Below are 17,223 nucleotides of genomic sequence, written 5' to 3'. Positions count from 1 at the left end.
GCGGCAAGGCCACCAGGCTCTTTGCTCCTGGCTGGGTAACCTGGACACTAATCCCTGGGGCTGGCGGGGGCGGGCCCAGCCGAGGTCACTGAAAGCCCTGTGCATGGGCAAGGCTTTAGGTGGCTTTGGGGTTCACAAACAGCCCTGAGGTGTGGGCAGGCCTCGAGCATTCTCCCTAGGCTGGCCCAAGGCCAAGGCCAAGGCCGCGGGCAGCCCCGGAACAGAGCAGAAGCCGGACCTCTTGTCTTGGGGGAAGGGGGGGCTCAGTCTCTAGAGGTTTGGGGGAGAAGGACCAACCCATCCAGGAAGTGTGCACCCCAAGATGTGCTTCCCAAGCAAGGGCCCGGCCACCCCCCTGGGGAAGCAAAGGAGGTGTGTTGGGGGAGAAGGGCGGGGTACAGCAGCCTTGGCTCCCCTGGGCAGGCCATCCATCTTCAGCCCAGGCCTTCCAACTAATGGGAGGCCTCGCCTCTCTCGGGGGTCGGGGCGGCCCGGGGCAGGATGGGAGGTGAGCCTCAGAGGGAAGGACCAGGCCTGCTTGGGGGTGTCCTTGAAGGCTCTGCTGGGGCTGGGGGCTGCACCCCAAGCAGAGTTCAGACGAAGGTGGGCTTCAGGCTGCCGTAGCGGGAGCTTTCGGTCCGGTAGAGGTGGGGCATGTTCTGCAGGCTGGGTATGGCCTGCCTCTGGGCCACCCAGGGAGCTTCCAGCGGGCAGAAGCGGTCAGGCAGGCTCATTGGGTGCTGGGGGGCCACGAAGGACTCCTGGGTCAGGGACAGGGCCCCGCGATGGGGGACTCTGGTCTGGGTCTGGCTGATGCCCACGGCGCGGGGCAGAGTCTTGACCGTCCTCCGGTTGAGCTCGGCGCAGCTCTGCTGCAAGGTCTTCTTCACGCTCTTTGGGCGGCAGATGCCCAGCTGCTTCCTGCCCCGCCAAGGGAAGGAGCCCAGATCAGAAGGGGGGGGCACCCAGGGTAGGGGACCAGACCCCGCAGGGCCCGAGGGTGCCGGAGCCCTTCCCCAAGCCAGGGCGATGGCGCGGCGGCTGGGGGAGGTGACGAAGGCTAGAGGAGGCCGCCGGCCGGGGCTGGGAAGTCCTGGGTCCTCGAGGGGGCTCACTTGGTGAAGAGGCGGTGGGCTCGGGCCGTCGTGGTCATGTAGGGCTGCTGGCGGTCAAGCACTCCCTGGTCCGAGATGTGGAAGGGCTTCCCGGCCAGCACCGGGTTCTTGGTGGTGGGGATCATGGCCTGGAGGGCAGGGGAGGGCGTCGGACTCAGAACCCCTCCCTCCCTCCTCCCGCCCTCCCCCTCCCCCTCCCCGGGGGCGGGGCCTCGAGCTTCACCTGGCTGGGCCCCTGGGCGTGGTGATCGGCCAGCTCCCAGGGCTGCGGGCCCACCCTCAGGATGGTTTCGGGGCCCAGGTTGGGCCAGCCTTGGTACTTGTCGCGCGTCTCGCTTTTCTGGTACGCCATGGACAAGGGGCGCCGGAAGGGCCGGGCCGCGATCTGGGGGCGACGAGGAGAAGCGGCCGCTGCAGCCCCGCCGCCCCGCCGCCGCACAGCCCCGCCGCCCCGCCTCCGCGCCGCCCAGCCTCCCCGCCGCCCCGCCGCCGTACTGCCCCGCCGCCCAGCCTCCCCGCCGCCCGGCCACCCCAGAGCCTCACCTTCTCTCCCAGGTCCTTGATCCCCACCGCACGTTCGATCATGGGCGTGAGCCGGTAGGAGGGCTGCCCGTAGATGTCCCCGTGAGTCTTGGGCACATACGCAGCGCCCGACGTCGTCTCCCAGCGGTTGAGGAGCTCATCGAAGTCCAGGAGACAGGAGTCTTGCTCGGCCGCTGGCGGGAGGGTCTCGGGGACCGTGCTCTGGGGGCGGCGGAGGGGGAAGGGGAGGCCTGAGGCGGAGTGGAGGAGTCCGGCGCCCGCCCCCGGCCCCGCATCCCCTCCCTCCCATGGCCCTCAGCCCCGGGAAGCCGGCGGGCCTGCTCACCCGCACTATAGGCGGGGGGAAGGGAGCGACGCTGCCCGACCCGGGGGGGACGCCCACACCGCTGCTGAGTTGTCGCCAGTCCGGCCGCGGGGGCCTCCGACCGCCGGGCCCCTCGACGGGACTGCCCAGGGGGCCGTAGTGCGAGGGCCGAGCGAGGCCCGCCATGGCCTCTGGCCTTCTCCGCGGTCGCCCTGCTCCACCGCCCCCTCTGTTGATGCCGTTGCCCGGGAGACCTGCCTGAAGCCTAGACTGGCCAATGGGGCTCAGGGGGTGGGGTGGCCCGAGCCTGAGTCCGCGGAAAGAAGGGCCGAGAGTCCCGGGACCTAGAAGGAAGGCAGGGAGGCTTCACAGCGTCCCCGCGGCCACAGCCCGAGGCCGAGAGGAAACCTCGAGGGGAGGAAGACCTGGGGGCAGGAGCAAGACGCACGGACCGGACACCGAGACCCCTGCAGGACGCTGCTGCCGCCCCCGCGGCCGGCCCCAAGAGGACGGAAATTCTCCCAGAGGCCCGCGCAAGAAGACCAGGCCACGTGGAAAGGCCAGAAGACACTAGGGCCCTCGGAAGCGCACGGAAAATGCCCCGAGAGGACCCGAGAAATAGACACCCAGGGGCACAGTCTGGCCCCGCCCCCAGCCACCCTTCCTCAGCCCCAGGGGTGTGGCGCCCCGACTCACTAGCGGCTTCGTGGCCCTGGGCTGGTCCCGTTCCAGGCAGAATCCAGTGCCCCTTAAACTGGGCGACGGAGGGCACGAAGACTGCGGCTTTCAGCTTCTGCCCCCTTTGAGTCCTCCGCCCCATGGCCCTCCGGACGGTCCGCCCCCTTGGCCTGGGATGTGCCCGGCTCCCACCGGCCTGGCCCAGAGCTGGGTCTCCACTCAAACCTCACAGAGATGGGGCTTTAGAGTATCCAGTCCACTCTCCCTTTGCCCAGTAGAAGTCTGCCACTCAGCCTCTGTGGAACACTTCCAGGGATGGGGGACTCACTCCCTCTCCAAGCATCCGGGCTCCTGGTGGGACGGTTCTGAGTGCTGGCGATGCTGCACCCTCTGGGTCCTAGTTCTGCCCTCAGGTGTGCCCCCAAGTCTGTGCCTCTGTACTGGGAACATGGTGCATTGGAGGCTAAGCGCCTCCAGCTCCCAGAACTTCACCTGGGCTGGAGACTCCACACAGGAGCCCTCAGTTCAGCCGGGTGGCCCCCAGATCGAGCAGTGTGACCTTGGGTAAGTCCCTTTCCCTTCCAGGACTTCAGTCTTCCCCTGGGACGCAAAGCCTACGATCCGAATGGAGATCCGAGCTTCCGACAGCCCCGGGGAGGCCTGTGCCCACGGTCAGCCCGCCTTAGGCGCGCCCGCCCTCGGCGGCCCGGCTGAGCAGGGTGCACACACACGCCGTGTCGATGCGGATCCACCTCCAGCCCACTCGGCCCTGGCCGTCGGCAGTCAGCGCGCGCACGTAGGACTGCTTGGCTTTGCACTCCGACACCCAGTGCCTTCGGTCCACGCCCCGGCAGCCTGGCCCGCCCTCCGGGCCCTCGGAACCCGCGGCCGCTTTGCAGCGGGTCTCGAAGAAGTACTGGCGCAGGGGCCCGCCCCCGGCCGCCGGGACCTCCCCCAGCACCTCCACCTCGCGGCCTCGCAGGTCCACGGCCGTGCGGCGGTCCGTCACCCAGCTGCTGACGGCGTCACACACGGCCAGCTCGCCCCGACGGCCGGCCTCCCGCCGGCTCCGGCTCCTGTTGGCCGCGACCGCCGAGGCCGGGGCGGCCTCCAGGAGGAAGAGGAGCGGGGGCCCCGAAGGGGCCCCTCGAGACAGGGCCACCCGGGGGGAGAGCAGGTCCCACTCGGGCCCCGGGAAGGGGGGAACCGGGAGAGGCTCCCGGAGGGCCGCGCGGAGAGGGAGGCCCCAGAGAAGAAAGAGGAAGGGCCAGACGAGCCTCGGAAGCATCGCTGGGACCGCCTAGGAAAAAAAGAGCCGGCAGTCAGAGGGGCGGATGGCGGGGCTGCGCTGCCCCTAGCGACGCCCCCAGACCCCCCGGATCTGCAGGCCCCCTTCCATCACGGCGGGGGAAGGGGAGGGAGCCCAGTAGGGGAAAGGCTCGGGCTTACCGGACTTCTCAGGGCCACCTCCTCCTGGGCCCTGGCCTGGGGGATCCTGGGCTCTGAGGGGCCCCTGTCAGGGTCTCCCGGGTCCCCCTCCCGGCCATCACTCCCAGGAGAGAGAGAGGAGGGCGACCACCTGGGGGGAAGAGGAGGGAAGCTGAGGAGCGAGTCTCCCCCACGGACCCCCGAAGGACCCAGGCATCCCTTCCCCCAGCCCGGGGCCCTCTGCGCAGGCTCCTTCCCAGGTGACGGGAACCTGGCCGCGATGGGAAGCAGATGTCGGGGAGGGGGGGGGCGGCTGATGGATGAGGCTCGAGGGCTGGAAAAGATTATGTCCCTCACGGCTCATCCATCTCCCAGACAGAGGAGGGGGCTGGGGGCCAGGAAGCCTGGGTCCTGGGGGGCGCAGGGTGGGGGGAGGGGGCCGCCAAGGTCCCTGAGTGGACGGGACTGGGGGCGAGGAGCTCTAGGTTCCTGAGACCACAAGGAGGCGGGGGTTGGGGGGTCGGACGCCCGGACCCCAAGGGGGCGGGGGCTGGACTCTAGAGTCCCCCGAGGCGTCTTCCAGGAATGTTCCCTCCGAATTGGGACAGGCCAGGACCCGCCCAGGACTTCAGCTGCACATACCTGGAGCAGCCGCCCGGGCGGAGGCGGGCAAGGAGTCGGGGAGGGAGGGAGGGAGAGACTGGGAGACATTTCTAGTTCTCCCGGGGGGACCCCGGCGTCCGAGACTCAGCCCCCGCCCTTTCAGGGACCCAGGCAGCCTGCCCCAGCTAACGGGAAAAAGGGAGAGAGAAACAAAGCGGCTCTCGGGCCGAGCCTCCCCGCGCGCCTGAATACTTCCTTGAATTGTCTGCCGACGAGGATGGGCCCTCTCGGTTCCTGCCTCAGTTTCCCCGCCGAGTCCTGCCCGCGAGCTCCTGCGGAGCCCGCCCCCTCGGACCGAGGGCGGGCCCGAACTCCTGAGCCCTCCCCCCTCCCTCCTTCCCGACATTCGGCCTGGGCCTTACTTGGGCACCCGCCTGGGCTCGGGGCTCTGGCGGCCGCTGTTCCCTGGCGCCCGGGCTCCGCGCGCCGCGCGGCCCGCTCGGGGACAGGGGGCGGGCCCTGCATGGTGTCCGCCCACCTGGGGGAGTGGCCATGGGTCCCGCCTACCTCTCCATCTACCTTTGCCGTTCTGAGCTCCCGACCGCAGCTCAGAGGTCTGGCCTCAGGCACCGCCTCCCGCTTCACTCCCCTCCCCTCCCCCTTCTTGGACCCAGGCGTCCTCCTGTCCCGTGCCAGAGAAGTGTCAGCGGGGGCAGGGCGTCCCCCAGCCCCACTCCGGGCCTTTCCCAGAGGGAGACACAAACCAGGCGCCCCGGGAAAGATAAGGGTCCAGACAGAGACAGAAGTGGGGAGCCAGGAGCCCCATTTCCCTGGCCCAGCCCCAGCCTCAGCGTCCCCCAGGGCCCCCGGCTTGGGGGGCCGAGGGGGGGCGGGGCAAGAGAGAAGGCCAGAGAGGGCCGGACCGCAACAGACATGAAGATGGAGCCACACAGCTTCGTTCAATTCAACCAGCTTTTATTAAGGGCTCCTGGGCCGGCGTGGGGAGGCCCTGGCCGCCAGGGACTCACAGTCAGGGGGGTGGGGAGAAGATCCGTCATATCCATGGCTTAGAGATGGGGGAGGCAGAAACACACGCAAAGATGAGGAAGAGACCCCCATCAGAGCCCATCCCCCACCCCACCCCCAGCTCCAGGGACAGACAGACAGGGACTCCTCTCCTCCCTTCCCCCTCCGGCTATTTTTAGGTTCCAGACACCGGACACCCTGGCCTGGGGGCCATCCCAGCCCTAAATTTAGGCCCGGTGCAGGCGGCTGGGTGTCCCCAGGTTGTGGTTCCCACCCCCCCACCCTCAGTCTGGGTCCCCCTTCCTCTTCCTGGCCAAGGCTAAAGCTGTTTAGTTGGAGATCTGGGCCCAGCAGAGCCCCTCCCCCAGCCCGGTGCTCTGTCCCAATCCCGGAGAAGAGAGCTTTGGAAGAGCACCGCGGCCTGCTTCTCCCTGCCTCTCTCCCTCTCCCCCTTCTCTCTGACTCGGCCTTTAAGTCATCTTTTTTCCCTCTCCGCCTCCCCATGCTGCTCCTGGCTGGGCTCGGGATCACTGAGGGCCCTTGGCAATGGCCAGATGTCTGAGCCTCTGGGACAGAAGGCTGGAAAGAGCTCTCCGAGGCAGAGTTCCTCAGGGAGTCCTAGGGGCAAGAGGGGCCAGAGCTGGAAGAAGCAAAGGGGCGCCACAGCTTGAAGAGGCAGCTCAGGACAACTCTGCAGCCCAACCTGGTGTCATCCAAAAGGCCATCGGCATCCCGAGGGAATGGTACACAGACCCCAGCAGAGCCTGGGGGAGGCCGAGGCAAGCAGCACTCCACTACTTACACACCCATGCCTCCCGCAGCGCTGCACAAGCACAACAAAACAGGATGTCCCACACTGAAGAATAGGGAACTGGGGGGCTGGAAGGCCCTGTGTGCGCCACTGCGGCTCGCAGAAGGAAAGCTCAGAGACTGGAGCGGCAAAGATGGCCCTGGCAGCCAGGTTCTCCTGCGGCTCAGCCCAAGGGGCTCTTTGTGCAGCCACAGAACAGCCCCGGCTCCTCCACGGCCTCACCACCTCCCAAAGCAACTCAACCTGTCCAGGCCTCACACAAGTCAACATTCAACTTCTTCCCACTGGATGAGACCCTCCAGAAATCCCATGAAGCCACAAGACCATTGCAAGCCAACCCAAGTCATGGTGGAGGAGATGGAGGGATGTGGACAGTGCCAGGGATGCTCGGAACACTGATGGCCAGCGGAGCCAAAAGAGTTGTGACAAAGAGATCTAGCTCGCCAATACAGCGTCCCAGGGATCCATCCCCCGCCCCATGCTATTTGGTTTTTAATCAATGACTTGGATGCTTATTTTCTGATGATACAAAAACTAGATAAGATGGCTCAGCCACAAAACAACTGAGACTAGAGAGCTCACAAGACCTTGAAGGTTGAATCTAATAAGACCAAAATGAACAAGGACACGTAGGGGTAAAAAGTCAGCTATCGAGGTCCAGGATGGAGGAGATGTGCCCAAGCAGCCATTTTTAGGTGAAAGAGTTTTGTGGGTCATAGAGTGACTGCAGACGGACCATGAGTCAGCAGTGTGCCAGGGCCTTGTCCAAATTTTAGATCTTGGGCTGCATTAATAAGGGCAGGCTCCAGCCTCCTATTTTCTGCCCTTTTCCCACCATAACAAGAGGCTTGCTGTCAGGTCCACAAGGATGCTGGGCCTGGGAGAAGATTGGAGATCACATCATAGCAGGATGAACTGAAGGGACCAGGACCTTGTGCAGAAGAGAAGACTTGGGGGACATGGAGACAGTCTCAGAATATTTGAAGAGTTTTTCAAGAAGGAGAATTCAACTTACATTGTTTGTCCCCCAAAGGCAGAAAGAAGTAGGAGTAATGGGAAGATGGCATTCGAGCTATTGAAAAGTGGAATGGGCTTCCTTTTGAGGTAGTGAGTTTCCCTGAAAGTCTTCAAACAGAGGCTAGATGAACACTTTGTGGGGATGGCATGGAGGAAATTTCTGCTCAGATACAAGTTAGATGAGATGCTTTTTGAGGTCTCCTTAAGCTCTGAAATTGAATGATAACCTGACTCACCCCAATGTGAGTCACTACAAGGTTCTCAGAGACTCATTCAAGATGACAACCAAAAGCCAAGCAGAGACCAGTCAACTCAACAGAACCACGAGCTCCTGGCCCTCCAAGACTCATGCAATACAGGAAAATAAAAAGCCCAAGGCCCCCAGACACATGGCACAATGCCAGAAGCACCAGAGAGACCCACATGACCTGAACACATCGCCAGCCCCAAATATCTCCTGCCTTCTCAAGGTTCAATGCATTCCTCACAACTCCTGCTTCAGTCAGTTGTATGGCCCCCCCTGACATACTCACATATCCCGGCAGGACCTAATTGCAACCCAGAAGAATCTAACATGACTTGGGAGAATCCAGTGAAACTCAAGATAAGTCCCTTTGGGGCTCCTGGAATCTGTAGGCCAACATGAAAGAATCTCAAGCCTGCCATGCCACCTAACTCAACCTGGCTCCAACCCAACCCTACTTACTGTATCTTTGCATTCCTTTCTTCCCTCCACTCTGATTTCCTCCCCCCCACGCCCACCCCAGACTGGCTCCCTTATACCTCTGTGACCAAGTGCTTCCCACTACCCCCAACTAGCCCATTAGCCTTGCCCTCGGGGGCCTCGGGAGGGCAGCAGGGCTGTGTGGCCACATGCCGGTATCGGCCCATGTCTTCTCCTTCTGTTTCCCGGTGGTAGAAATAGCTGAAGTTGGAGACGATGACAGGTACAGGCAGGGAGATGGTGAGGACGCCCGCAATGGCACAGAGGGAGCCCACTATCTTGCCACCCATTGTGGCAGGCGCCATATCCCCATAGCCCACGGTTGTCATAGTCACCACGGCCCACCAGAAGGAAGCAGGGATGCTGGTGAAACCAGAATCAGGGGGCCCATCGACCTCAGCAAAGTAAACAGCGCTAGAGAAGAGGACCACCCCAATGAAGAGGAAGAAAATGAGCAGGCCCAGCTCTCGCATCGATGCCCTCAGTGTCTGGCCCAGGATCTGCAAGCCTTTGGAGTGGCGGGAGAGCTTGAAGATGCGAAAGACTCGCACCAGGCGGATGACCCGCAGAATGGCCAGGGACATGGCGGGCTGCCCCACGCCTCGCTGCCGGGCCAGCTCGGTGCCCAGGGCCACAAAGTAGGGTAGGATGGCCACGAAGTCAATAAGGTTCATGACATTCTTGAAGAAGTCTGCCTTGCTTGGACTGGCACCCAGGCGCACCAGGAACTCGAAGGAGAACCAGCAGATGCACAATGTCTCAACCAGGAAGAAAGGGTCGTCAAATGGGGTCCTCGGCGGTGGAGGAGGCACTGGCTGGGAGCCATTGGGCCGAATTGGCAGGAGCTGGGGGAGGGAGCAGCTCAGTTGAGACAGTGCCCACTCTGGGGAGTGAGTCATGGCTCCGAGGGAGCCTATAGGTCTAGGCCAAGGTCAAGGGTCTGGCCTGCTCACTGAGGGTACAGACAGGGGTGATGAAGGCAAGGGGAGAGGATGCCAGAGTCCCTGGGGGCTGCTGAGTGGAGACTCGATGCCAGGGTGAGAGAAATCCTGAGGGAATGACCCGAGTCTGTGCTGGGAAAAATTCCAAGGGGTTTCAAGGACTCCCCTATAGGAAGGAGGCTAATTCCATTCCCCCAGCCTCCACTTAGAGACTGAGAATGGATGGGGAGGCATTGGGGCTCTAGGGGTCAGCCTCTTCCCCTGCTCTGTCTCCCCCCTCCCTTTCAGAAACTATTAACCCCCATCTTACCCTGCCCTTAATTCAGCCTGGCGCTCTGAGCCAGGGTTCTTTGGTTTCATTCCCTCTAATGTCCTGTACCCCTCTCCCCTCCTGCTCTGGCCCCCTCTGCCTTCTTCAAGCCCCTTCCACGTCCCTAGCCTTCCCCTGGTCCCCTCTGGCCTTCCTCACCCCTCTCTGCCTGCCCCCCAACTCCTACCTCCAGAGGCGCCCTCTCTCCGCCATTGCCTCCTCTCCCCCTTCATGCTCGGGCTCCGTCTGCCCCCTGTTCCTCTACCCCTTTCCCAGCCTGGGCTGATCTTTTTTCCCTCCCTCTGCCGCTCTGACCCCTTGTTTCTCCCCTTTCTTCCCTGGCCACCTTTCTCCCTCCCCACTCTGGCCTTGTCCCAGCCCCCTGTGACCGCCGGTAAACCCTCTTCCTTTCCCTAGCCTCTCCCTCCCCTCCTCCAGGCCCCTTTGCCCAGCTGCCCCCTCTGCCCTTTGCTACCTCCACCGGGACGCCTGCCCTCTTCCAGTCCCCCTTGTTCCCCCTGGCTCCCGCTGACCTCCAGTGCCCTCTGCCCTCTCCCAGCTCCTTCCTCCTACTCCCCTCTGAGCTCCTCCAGGCTCCCTCTGCCCTTTCCCAGCTGCTACCGTCCGGCCTACTCTGACCTCCTTCAGTCCGCTCCGCTCTGTCCACCCCCCTCCCCTGCTGCGCCTCGGTTTCCCGCCACTCACCGGCCCCGGGGCAGCCCCCGGCGAGCTATCTCGCTCATCCCGGAAGTCGGGCAGGGTCTCCAGGCAGAAGACCACGATGGACACGAGGATGACAAGCACAGACACGACGGCCACGACCCGGGCGGCTGCTGAGCTCTCCGGGAACTCGAAGAGCAGCCAGAGCTGGCGCGCGAACGGCCGCCGGGGCAGCTGGCGCTCGGGTTCGGCCGCGAAGCCCTCGTCCTCCCGCAGCTTGGCCAGGGCGTCAGCACCCAACTCGTAGAAGGCCACCTCGTCCAGGAAGACGTCCAGGGGCACGTGCGCCGGCCGCCGCAGCCGGCCCCCGGACTGGTAGTAGTGCAGGATGGCGTCGAAGCTGGGCCGGTGGCGGTCCAGAAAGAACTCGCCGCGGGTCGGGTCGTAGAAGGCGCGCCGGCGCCCGGGATCGCCCAGCAGCGTGTCCGGGTAGCGGCCCAGGGTCCGAGCGCGCGTCTCAAAGCGCAGCCCAGCTACGTTGAGCACCAGGCGCTCGCAGCAGCCGCAGGGCTCGGCCTCCATGGCCCCCGGGGGCTGGCGGCTCGGCCGGGGAGCGCGCAGAGGACGGCCACCGACGCCGCAGCCAGCCGCCCGCCCGGTGTCCGATTGCCCGCGCCGGTATAAATAGCCCGGGGGGGTGGGGGCAGCTGGCCCGGGGCTGGGGGCGACCCGGGGCGCCCTCTGCTGGGGGGGGGACCAGCCACCGCCTCCGGGACCCTCTTTGCCTGCAGCCCGCCCCTCCGCGCCTCTGCGGGGGGCCACCTGGCAGTCCGGCTCGGAAGGCTCAGCAGCCGCCTGTCCCCAGCTCTGCCGGCACTGCCAAGCGCCACTTGCTTGGGGAGGTGTGTGTGTGTGGATGGGAGCTGTCCATCCGTCTGGCTGTGGTTGTTTGTGTCTGGCGGTCTCTGGGCTCTGTCCCCTGCTCTCTGGCTCTGGTTCCCCACTGAAACGCTCACCTGTCCCACGCCGTCCTTAGATCTCCCTGTCTGCATTTTCCTGCCTCTCCCTGGGCCCCTGCCACTGGCTCCGGGTGTCTCTCAGTCCGTCACCAAAGAGGGTCAAAAGCGGGCCCTTCCCGGGTCTCTCAGCCCTCCTCTGTCTCCGTCCCGACGGGGTCTGCCTCCGCAGCCTCTCCGGGCCTCTGGCAAACAAACTCCTACCTGCTGAGGGGACTTCAGGGCTCCAGCTCGCCTCCCTCGCCTGCTGCCTCCGTTTGGTTCTTAACCTTTGCGGCCGTGCAGAGTGCTGGCTCTCAGCCCGCGGCACTTTCTTTGCTTCCCCTCCTCGTTTCTGCCTCCGGGCTTTCCTGCCATTCTTCAAGTGCCCGCTGCGGCGGAGAGCCTTTCCCGGCCTCCTTAATCTCACTGCTGGGCTTCTCCCACATTATCCCCTGGAGAGCCCCTTCACCCCACCCCCAGCCCGGGCTCAGAAACTCTAGAGCCCAGGGACCCGCCTCGCGCGGTGGCCCCGGCACATAGTAGGTGCTTCCTGAGTGCTTGGCTGGCGGGAGGAAGACGCGGCACCCCGAGCCCCTCCTCGCTCCCCAATCCCCAGCACACCCTCTGGGCCGCTCCAAGCCTCAATGGCTCTGGTCTCATTGGCCTTCCTTCGAAACCTTGACCTTAGCACTGACCAGTTCACGCCTACACGTCCTTCCAGATCGCGGGTTCCTGATTCTTTCTTTGCTCATACCTTGACAAGCCCTGGATGAGGGCCGGCTCCACCGGGCTAGATGGGGAGGGAGCGATGCGCTGCCGGGACCGACAGTCAGTGTGCATTATGGAATAACTAACCTCAGCCGCATCTTTCTCGGAGTCTCCCCCGCCCCAATCTCAGGCTTTCTCTCTGTCTCTGCCTCTCTTCCATCCCTCCCTCCCTTCTCCTCTCTCTTCCTCCCATTCCCTCTCCATCTCTCCCCTCCCTTCCCTCTTTTCCTTCCCTCCCTCCATTTCTCTCTCTCCCCCATCTCCTTCCCTTCTTCATTTCTTTTTCCCTTCCCCTTCCTCTCCCTCTCCCTCCATCTCTCCATCTCTCCTCCCTTCCCTCCCTCTATTTTCCTCTCTCCCCTCCCTTCCCCCTTCTTCCCTCCCCCTCTCTCCTTTTCTACCTTTGTCTCTTTCCCCTCCCTCCCTCCATCCCTCCTTTCTTCCTCCTCTTTTCTCTGCCTCTTCTCCCTTCCTCCTCCTCCTCCTCCTCCTCCTCCTCTTCCTCCTCCTGCTCCTCCTCTCTCTCTCTCCCTCCTGTGTTTGGTCTATTTGTCTCTCTTTGGATGGATCTCTTCTCACTGGGGCTGCAGATGCCATTTCCAAATACTGTCTCTGGATGTGTTTGTGGCTCCTCTGAATGAATCCCTGTAGGTCTGTTTGCTGCGCCTCCTTCCCCGAGTCTGTCTCTTGGGGTTCATGTCCCTGTGGGTCTCTGGGTCTTCCTTTTCCAGGCTCGGCTTTCCAGGACGCAGGGTCTCTCTCCATCTCCATCTCCATCTCCATCTTCATCTCAGTGTCCTGAAATGAAGACCAGGTACAAAATGCAGCTAGTTTAAAGGGAGACTCAGGAGGACTCATCAGACTGGCTCTTGGGAACACCGACTCCATGTTGGGCTGCCCCCTGTATTCTCCGGGTTGCTGTTTCTTTCATTTGTCCATGGGAAGGTGGAGTGTCTAAACCCCCTACTGTTTCATGGGTGCCCACCGATGCAGCAACGCCACATCTTTTCCCTTTATGAATAGAACATCTTTGGACTGAAGCTCACTTTCTCCTTTCCAGCTTGGAAAGTCCCTCAACGTCCCTCCGATTAGAAAGACGATGACCTGATTTTCTATCCTGGTTAACTGTGTTGGTCATAATTAATCACACTCATTTGATTGTCTTTGTGCATAAAAATCTGCTTTACTCTGGCCTTTGGATTAACTGGGGAGACCACTGGCCCATTCTTTCTCCTTATGCTCTTATTGGTTCCTCCCTTATTATCCTTATTATTATTATTATATTTTTAGAAACCCGTACCTTATGCATTAGATCCACTCTGTGTATCAGTTCCAAGGTAGAAGGGCAGTAAGGGCTAGGTAGGCAATGAGGGTTAAGTGACTTGCCCAGGGTCACACAGCTAGGCAATGTCTGAGGCCAGATTTGAACCCTGAAAGTCCCATCTGTAAGCCTAATTCTCAATCCCCCAAGCCACCTGACTGCCCCCTCCTCACTTATTATCCATTAACCATTAGACTTCTATAAATCTCAGTGCCCCTCTCAGTATCTGTCTCTTGGTCTCTGCCCATTGTGTGTGTGTCCTTCTCTGAGTCTTTCCATCCTGATCAGAGGTATCTAGGGGGTGAAGTAGATTGAGTGTTAGGTCTGGAGTCAGGAAGACCCAGGTTCAAGTCCAGCCTCAGACACTTCCTAGCTGTGTGACCCTGGGCAAGTAACTCAATTTCTGTCTTTTTCAGTTTCTTCAAATGTAAAATGAAGAGAATAAGAGTATCTGTCTTCCAGGAGTGTTGTAAAAATCAAGAGAGATAATATTATAAATGCTTAGCTTGGTGTCTGGCACACAATAGATGCTTAAATGGGCAGCCAGATTGTTCAGTGGTTAGAGAGCCAGGCCTGGAGCTGGAAGGACCTGGGTTCAAATCCACCCTCTGGCACTTTTTAGCTGTTTGACTCTAGGCAAGTCACTTAACTCCCCAATGCCTAGCCTTTAGAGAACTTCTGCCTTGAAACAGATACATAGTGTTGTTTCTAAGACAGAAGATAAGAGATTTAAAAAAATAATATAAATGATTGTTTCCTTCTTTCCTCCCTCCCTCCTTTCCTTCTTCCCTCCCTTTCTCCCTCCTTGCCTTCCTCCCTCTCTCCTTCTCCCCTCCCTTCCTTCCTTCCTCCCTCTCCCCTTCCCTTCCTCCCTGCCTTCCTTCCTCCCTCTCTCTTCCTTTCCCTCCCTCCATTCCTTCCTTCCTTCCTTTTTCCTTCCTTCCTTCCTTCCTTCCTTCCTTCCTTCCTTCCTTCCTTCCTTCCTTCCTTCCTTCCTTCCTTCCTTCCTTCCTTCCTTCCTCTCCCTCTTCCTTCCTCCCTTCCTTCCTTCTCTGTTCTGTGTCTATCTGCCTGTCCTCTATCACACATCCCTCTGATGCCAGGAGCATCCCTGTGTCTTTCTCTAGATTGGGCTGCCCATCCTTCTTTGAGTCTGTCCTTATGTCCTGTCCCTGGGTGGGTGCCACAGGCAAAGTCCACCCTTGCTCACAACTCTAGGGTTTCCCGACAGGTGACTAAGGATCAGTCAACAAAAATAACAAACAGAAGACAGATTAATCATAATAGCCATGGGCTTGCTTTGCATCTGACAGCTGCTTCTCCATCCTGATGTCTGTTTTTTATTTTTTATACCTATTTTCTTGGCATGCAGATACACAAAATCAAAGAGAGATAATTGGGAAAGCGATACATTAACTTTTATTTTTTTTATTTTCATTCATTCATTCATTCATTCATTCATTTTAAAACCCTTACCTTCCACCTTGGAGTCAATACTGTGTATTGGCTCCAAGGCAGAAGAGTGGTAAGGGCTAGGCAATGGGGGTTAAGTGACTTGCCCAGGGTCACACAGCTGGGAAGTGTCTGAGGCCAGATTTGAACATAGGACCTCTCATCTCTAGGCCTAGCTCTCAATCCACTGAGCTACCCAGCTGCCCCAGATACATTAACTTTTAACAAATCACTTGATTAACATTCTATATTCTTATATTGTGATTCCAGACAGCACACAAGATAAATGATTTCATCACAAGTGGCTTAATTTTCTTATTACCCTGTGAGAAGTTTTGAGCTTACAAACAATCAAGGGAAACTACTTATTACTTTTAATAAAATAGAATAATTAAATCAGCAGTTCTTAAAAGACAATTCAACAATCATATCATTGAGGTTGAGGGGTACTGGGAACATAATTCAAATTTAGTATTAGACTGGTCATTTCTCAGGGTTCACTAGGGAGTTCCTGAGTTACTGGTTTGTGAAGTTGAGTCACTGAGGCATATTGAAGCTTAGTGTACCTGTACTTATTGTATGGGCCTCTATGATTGATTGTGTGCTGGCTTCCTGAGAATAGGCTTCTGTGAGTGGGATAGTTCTGGGCTTGGCCTGTAGCTGCCGTTTTGCTGGGAATTATGTCCCTAAGTAAAAGTTAACCCATGATAGTCTTTTGGGGTTGGGTTTGAGGGTCTGATCTTTTGGTGAGGTATTGGGGAATTAGGGTCCAAGTGTTTTGCTCTTGAGTTATTTCTTTTGAGACTAGGGGGAATAATAATCGTGTCAATTCATAGGTAAGGGGCATTGATGAAAGAGGTCATGCAAGGGGGATTGAGTGGGCAGTCACATCTTCCCAGGGACCACTCTGTGGTCTCCCCAGCTACCACGTGTGACTCTGTCAAGGCGTCGGGGTCTGCTGGCTCCCAGCAGGTGGGGCTGTCTATCCCTGCGTGTACTTTCCTCTGGGGCTCAGGCTTTCTGACGTGATCCTCTCTGGGTCTGTCTGGGTGCTCCTCTGGGGGCTTCTCTTCTGGCCCGAGGCCCTCCCTAGCTCAGCTCCTTCTGTTACATCTCTGTGGTGGCATGTCAATGCTTGCTGCGCCTCTCATCCCCTGGGTCTTTCTCCAGGTTTGTCTCCGTGTGCTTCTCTTTATACATGTGATATGGGGCTGGTGTGTTTAGACAGCAATTGTCCTGGCATGTGAGTCAGCTGTGCGATATGGCAGTGATAAAAGCTCAGGGTGTGGGCCTTTGTTAAGACTGGGAAGGTAAGAGTCTTGATGTCCCCTGCCCTTGTCAGACCTCATCTGGAAAACTGGGTTCATTTCTGGGTACTATGGTCTAAGAAGGACACTAAAGGGCAGCTAGGTAGCAAGATGTCTGGAGGTCCTGGGTTCAAATCTGGCCTCAGACACTTCCTAGCTGTGTGATCCTGGGCAAGTCACTTAACCCCCATTTCCTACCCCTTATATTGCTCTTCTGCCTTGGAAGCAATACATACTATTGACTCTAAAACAGAAGGGAAGGATTTTTAAAAAAAATCGTAGATTGTTGTCCTTGGAGGTCTTTGAACAGGAGTTTAGAGCTGAAGCTTCCCTTCTGACTTAGTTCAGAAGAATGGCCCTCCCTTGTCCAGATCTCCCCCTTCTGGATTTCTCTGCAGCCTCCTGGCCCTGCTCTGTCCTGGTTCTCCTATCTCCCAGCTTTTCTCTCCAGGCACCACCCCACCTTGTGTTCCTCAGGGCCCAGGCTGGGGTCCTCGTCTCTTCCTGCCCGTTGGATTCCATCCATCATCCTTACTTGGCCCTGACTTCTCTGCTGACCAGCTGCCAGATGGCCTTCTCACGCTGGAAGTCCTGTAGACCTCTTGAGTACAACAAGTCATACCTTCCCCTTGTCCTCACTTCTCTGGAACCATCCAGGGTGCCGCCGTCCTTCCAGTCCTCCCGGCTTTCAACTTGGGCGTCATCCCCACTCCTTACTGTCATGGCCTCCCTCGGTGACCGGTGTTTCCGTGTCCTGCACACGTTACCTTCACGGCATTTCTAATGCGTACGTGCTCCTTCCCACTTGACGCTGCGTCCTGTTAGGCCCCCTCCACCTGCTGGCTCTCTTTCTGCTTCAAGTTTCTCCCCACTCCGGGCCTCAAAAGTTCAGGTCTGACCACGTCACCTGCCTACTTGGAGGGGTTTGCTCTTAGCTCTCCAATCAAATACTAAATCTTCTGGTTAGTGTTTAAAGCCCTTCAGGGGACAGGTAGGCAGCTCAGTGGATAGAGACAGGAAGTCTTTAGTTCAAATCTGGCCGTGAACCCTTCCTAGCTGGGTGACCCTGGGCAAGTCACTTCACCCCAATGACTATGACTCTTCTGCTTTGGAATCGATCAATTCTAAGACAGAAGGGAAGAGTTAGAAATAAAACAAAAAAGGAAACAGGACAGCTCTGAGGACTTGGGACAAAGAATGCTCTCCACCTCCAGAGA

General features: G+C 59.5%; 3 protein-coding genes across 4 annotated transcripts; all 3 read right to left on the bottom strand.

The window, feature by feature from the left end:
• Window positions 1–590: 590 nt before the first annotated feature.
• On the bottom strand, window positions 591–3,285 carry SAXO3 (stabilizer of axonemal microtubules 3). 2 transcript variants are annotated; one of them, XM_056796768.1, is made up of 6 exons: window positions 2,659–3,285; window positions 1,984–2,306; window positions 1,659–1,859; window positions 1,339–1,500; window positions 1,116–1,243; window positions 591–921 (listed from the first exon to the last, which is right to left on the bottom strand). In XM_056796768.1, the coding sequence occupies exons 1-6, from the start codon at window positions 2,780–2,782 to the stop codon at window positions 594–596; spliced, it is 1,266 nt and encodes a 421-aa protein (XP_056652746.1). In that variant the 5' UTR covers window positions 2,783–3,285; the 3' UTR covers window positions 591–593. The 2 variants fall into 2 exon arrangements, with proteins under 2 accessions (XP_056652746.1, XP_056652747.1); XM_056796769.1 differs by having other exon boundaries at window positions 2,221–2,306; window positions 2,659–3,283.
• Window positions 3,286–3,313: 28 nt separating this feature from the next.
• NTF4 (neurotrophin 4) lies at window positions 3,314–5,735 on the bottom strand. The gene is made up of 4 exons (XM_007492684.3): window positions 5,700–5,735; window positions 5,094–5,209; window positions 4,090–4,219; window positions 3,314–3,940 (listed from the first exon to the last, which is right to left on the bottom strand). Exons 1-4 carry the CDS (start codon window positions 5,733–5,735, stop codon window positions 3,323–3,325), a joined length of 900 nt encoding a protein of 299 aa, XP_007492746.2. The 3' UTR covers window positions 3,314–3,322.
• Window positions 5,632–11,186, bottom strand: KCNA7 (potassium voltage-gated channel subfamily A member 7). Its single transcript, XM_007492683.3, has 2 exons — window positions 10,206–11,186; window positions 5,632–9,094 (listed from the first exon to the last, which is right to left on the bottom strand). Exons 1-2 carry the CDS (start codon window positions 10,740–10,742, stop codon window positions 8,303–8,305), a joined length of 1,329 nt encoding a protein of 442 aa, XP_007492745.1. The 5' UTR covers window positions 10,743–11,186; the 3' UTR covers window positions 5,632–8,302.
• Between the last annotated feature and the right edge of the window lie 6,037 nt (window positions 11,187–17,223).

The sequence above is a fragment of the Monodelphis domestica genome, chromosome 4, assembly GCF_027887165.1.
Source record: "Monodelphis domestica isolate mMonDom1 chromosome 4, mMonDom1.pri, whole genome shotgun sequence".
In the NCBI taxonomy this organism is placed as follows: Eukaryota; Metazoa; Chordata; class Mammalia; order Didelphimorphia; family Didelphidae; genus Monodelphis; species Monodelphis domestica.
Note: the sequence above shows the minus strand (reverse complement) of the source record. Positions and strands in the feature narration are given on the sequence as shown.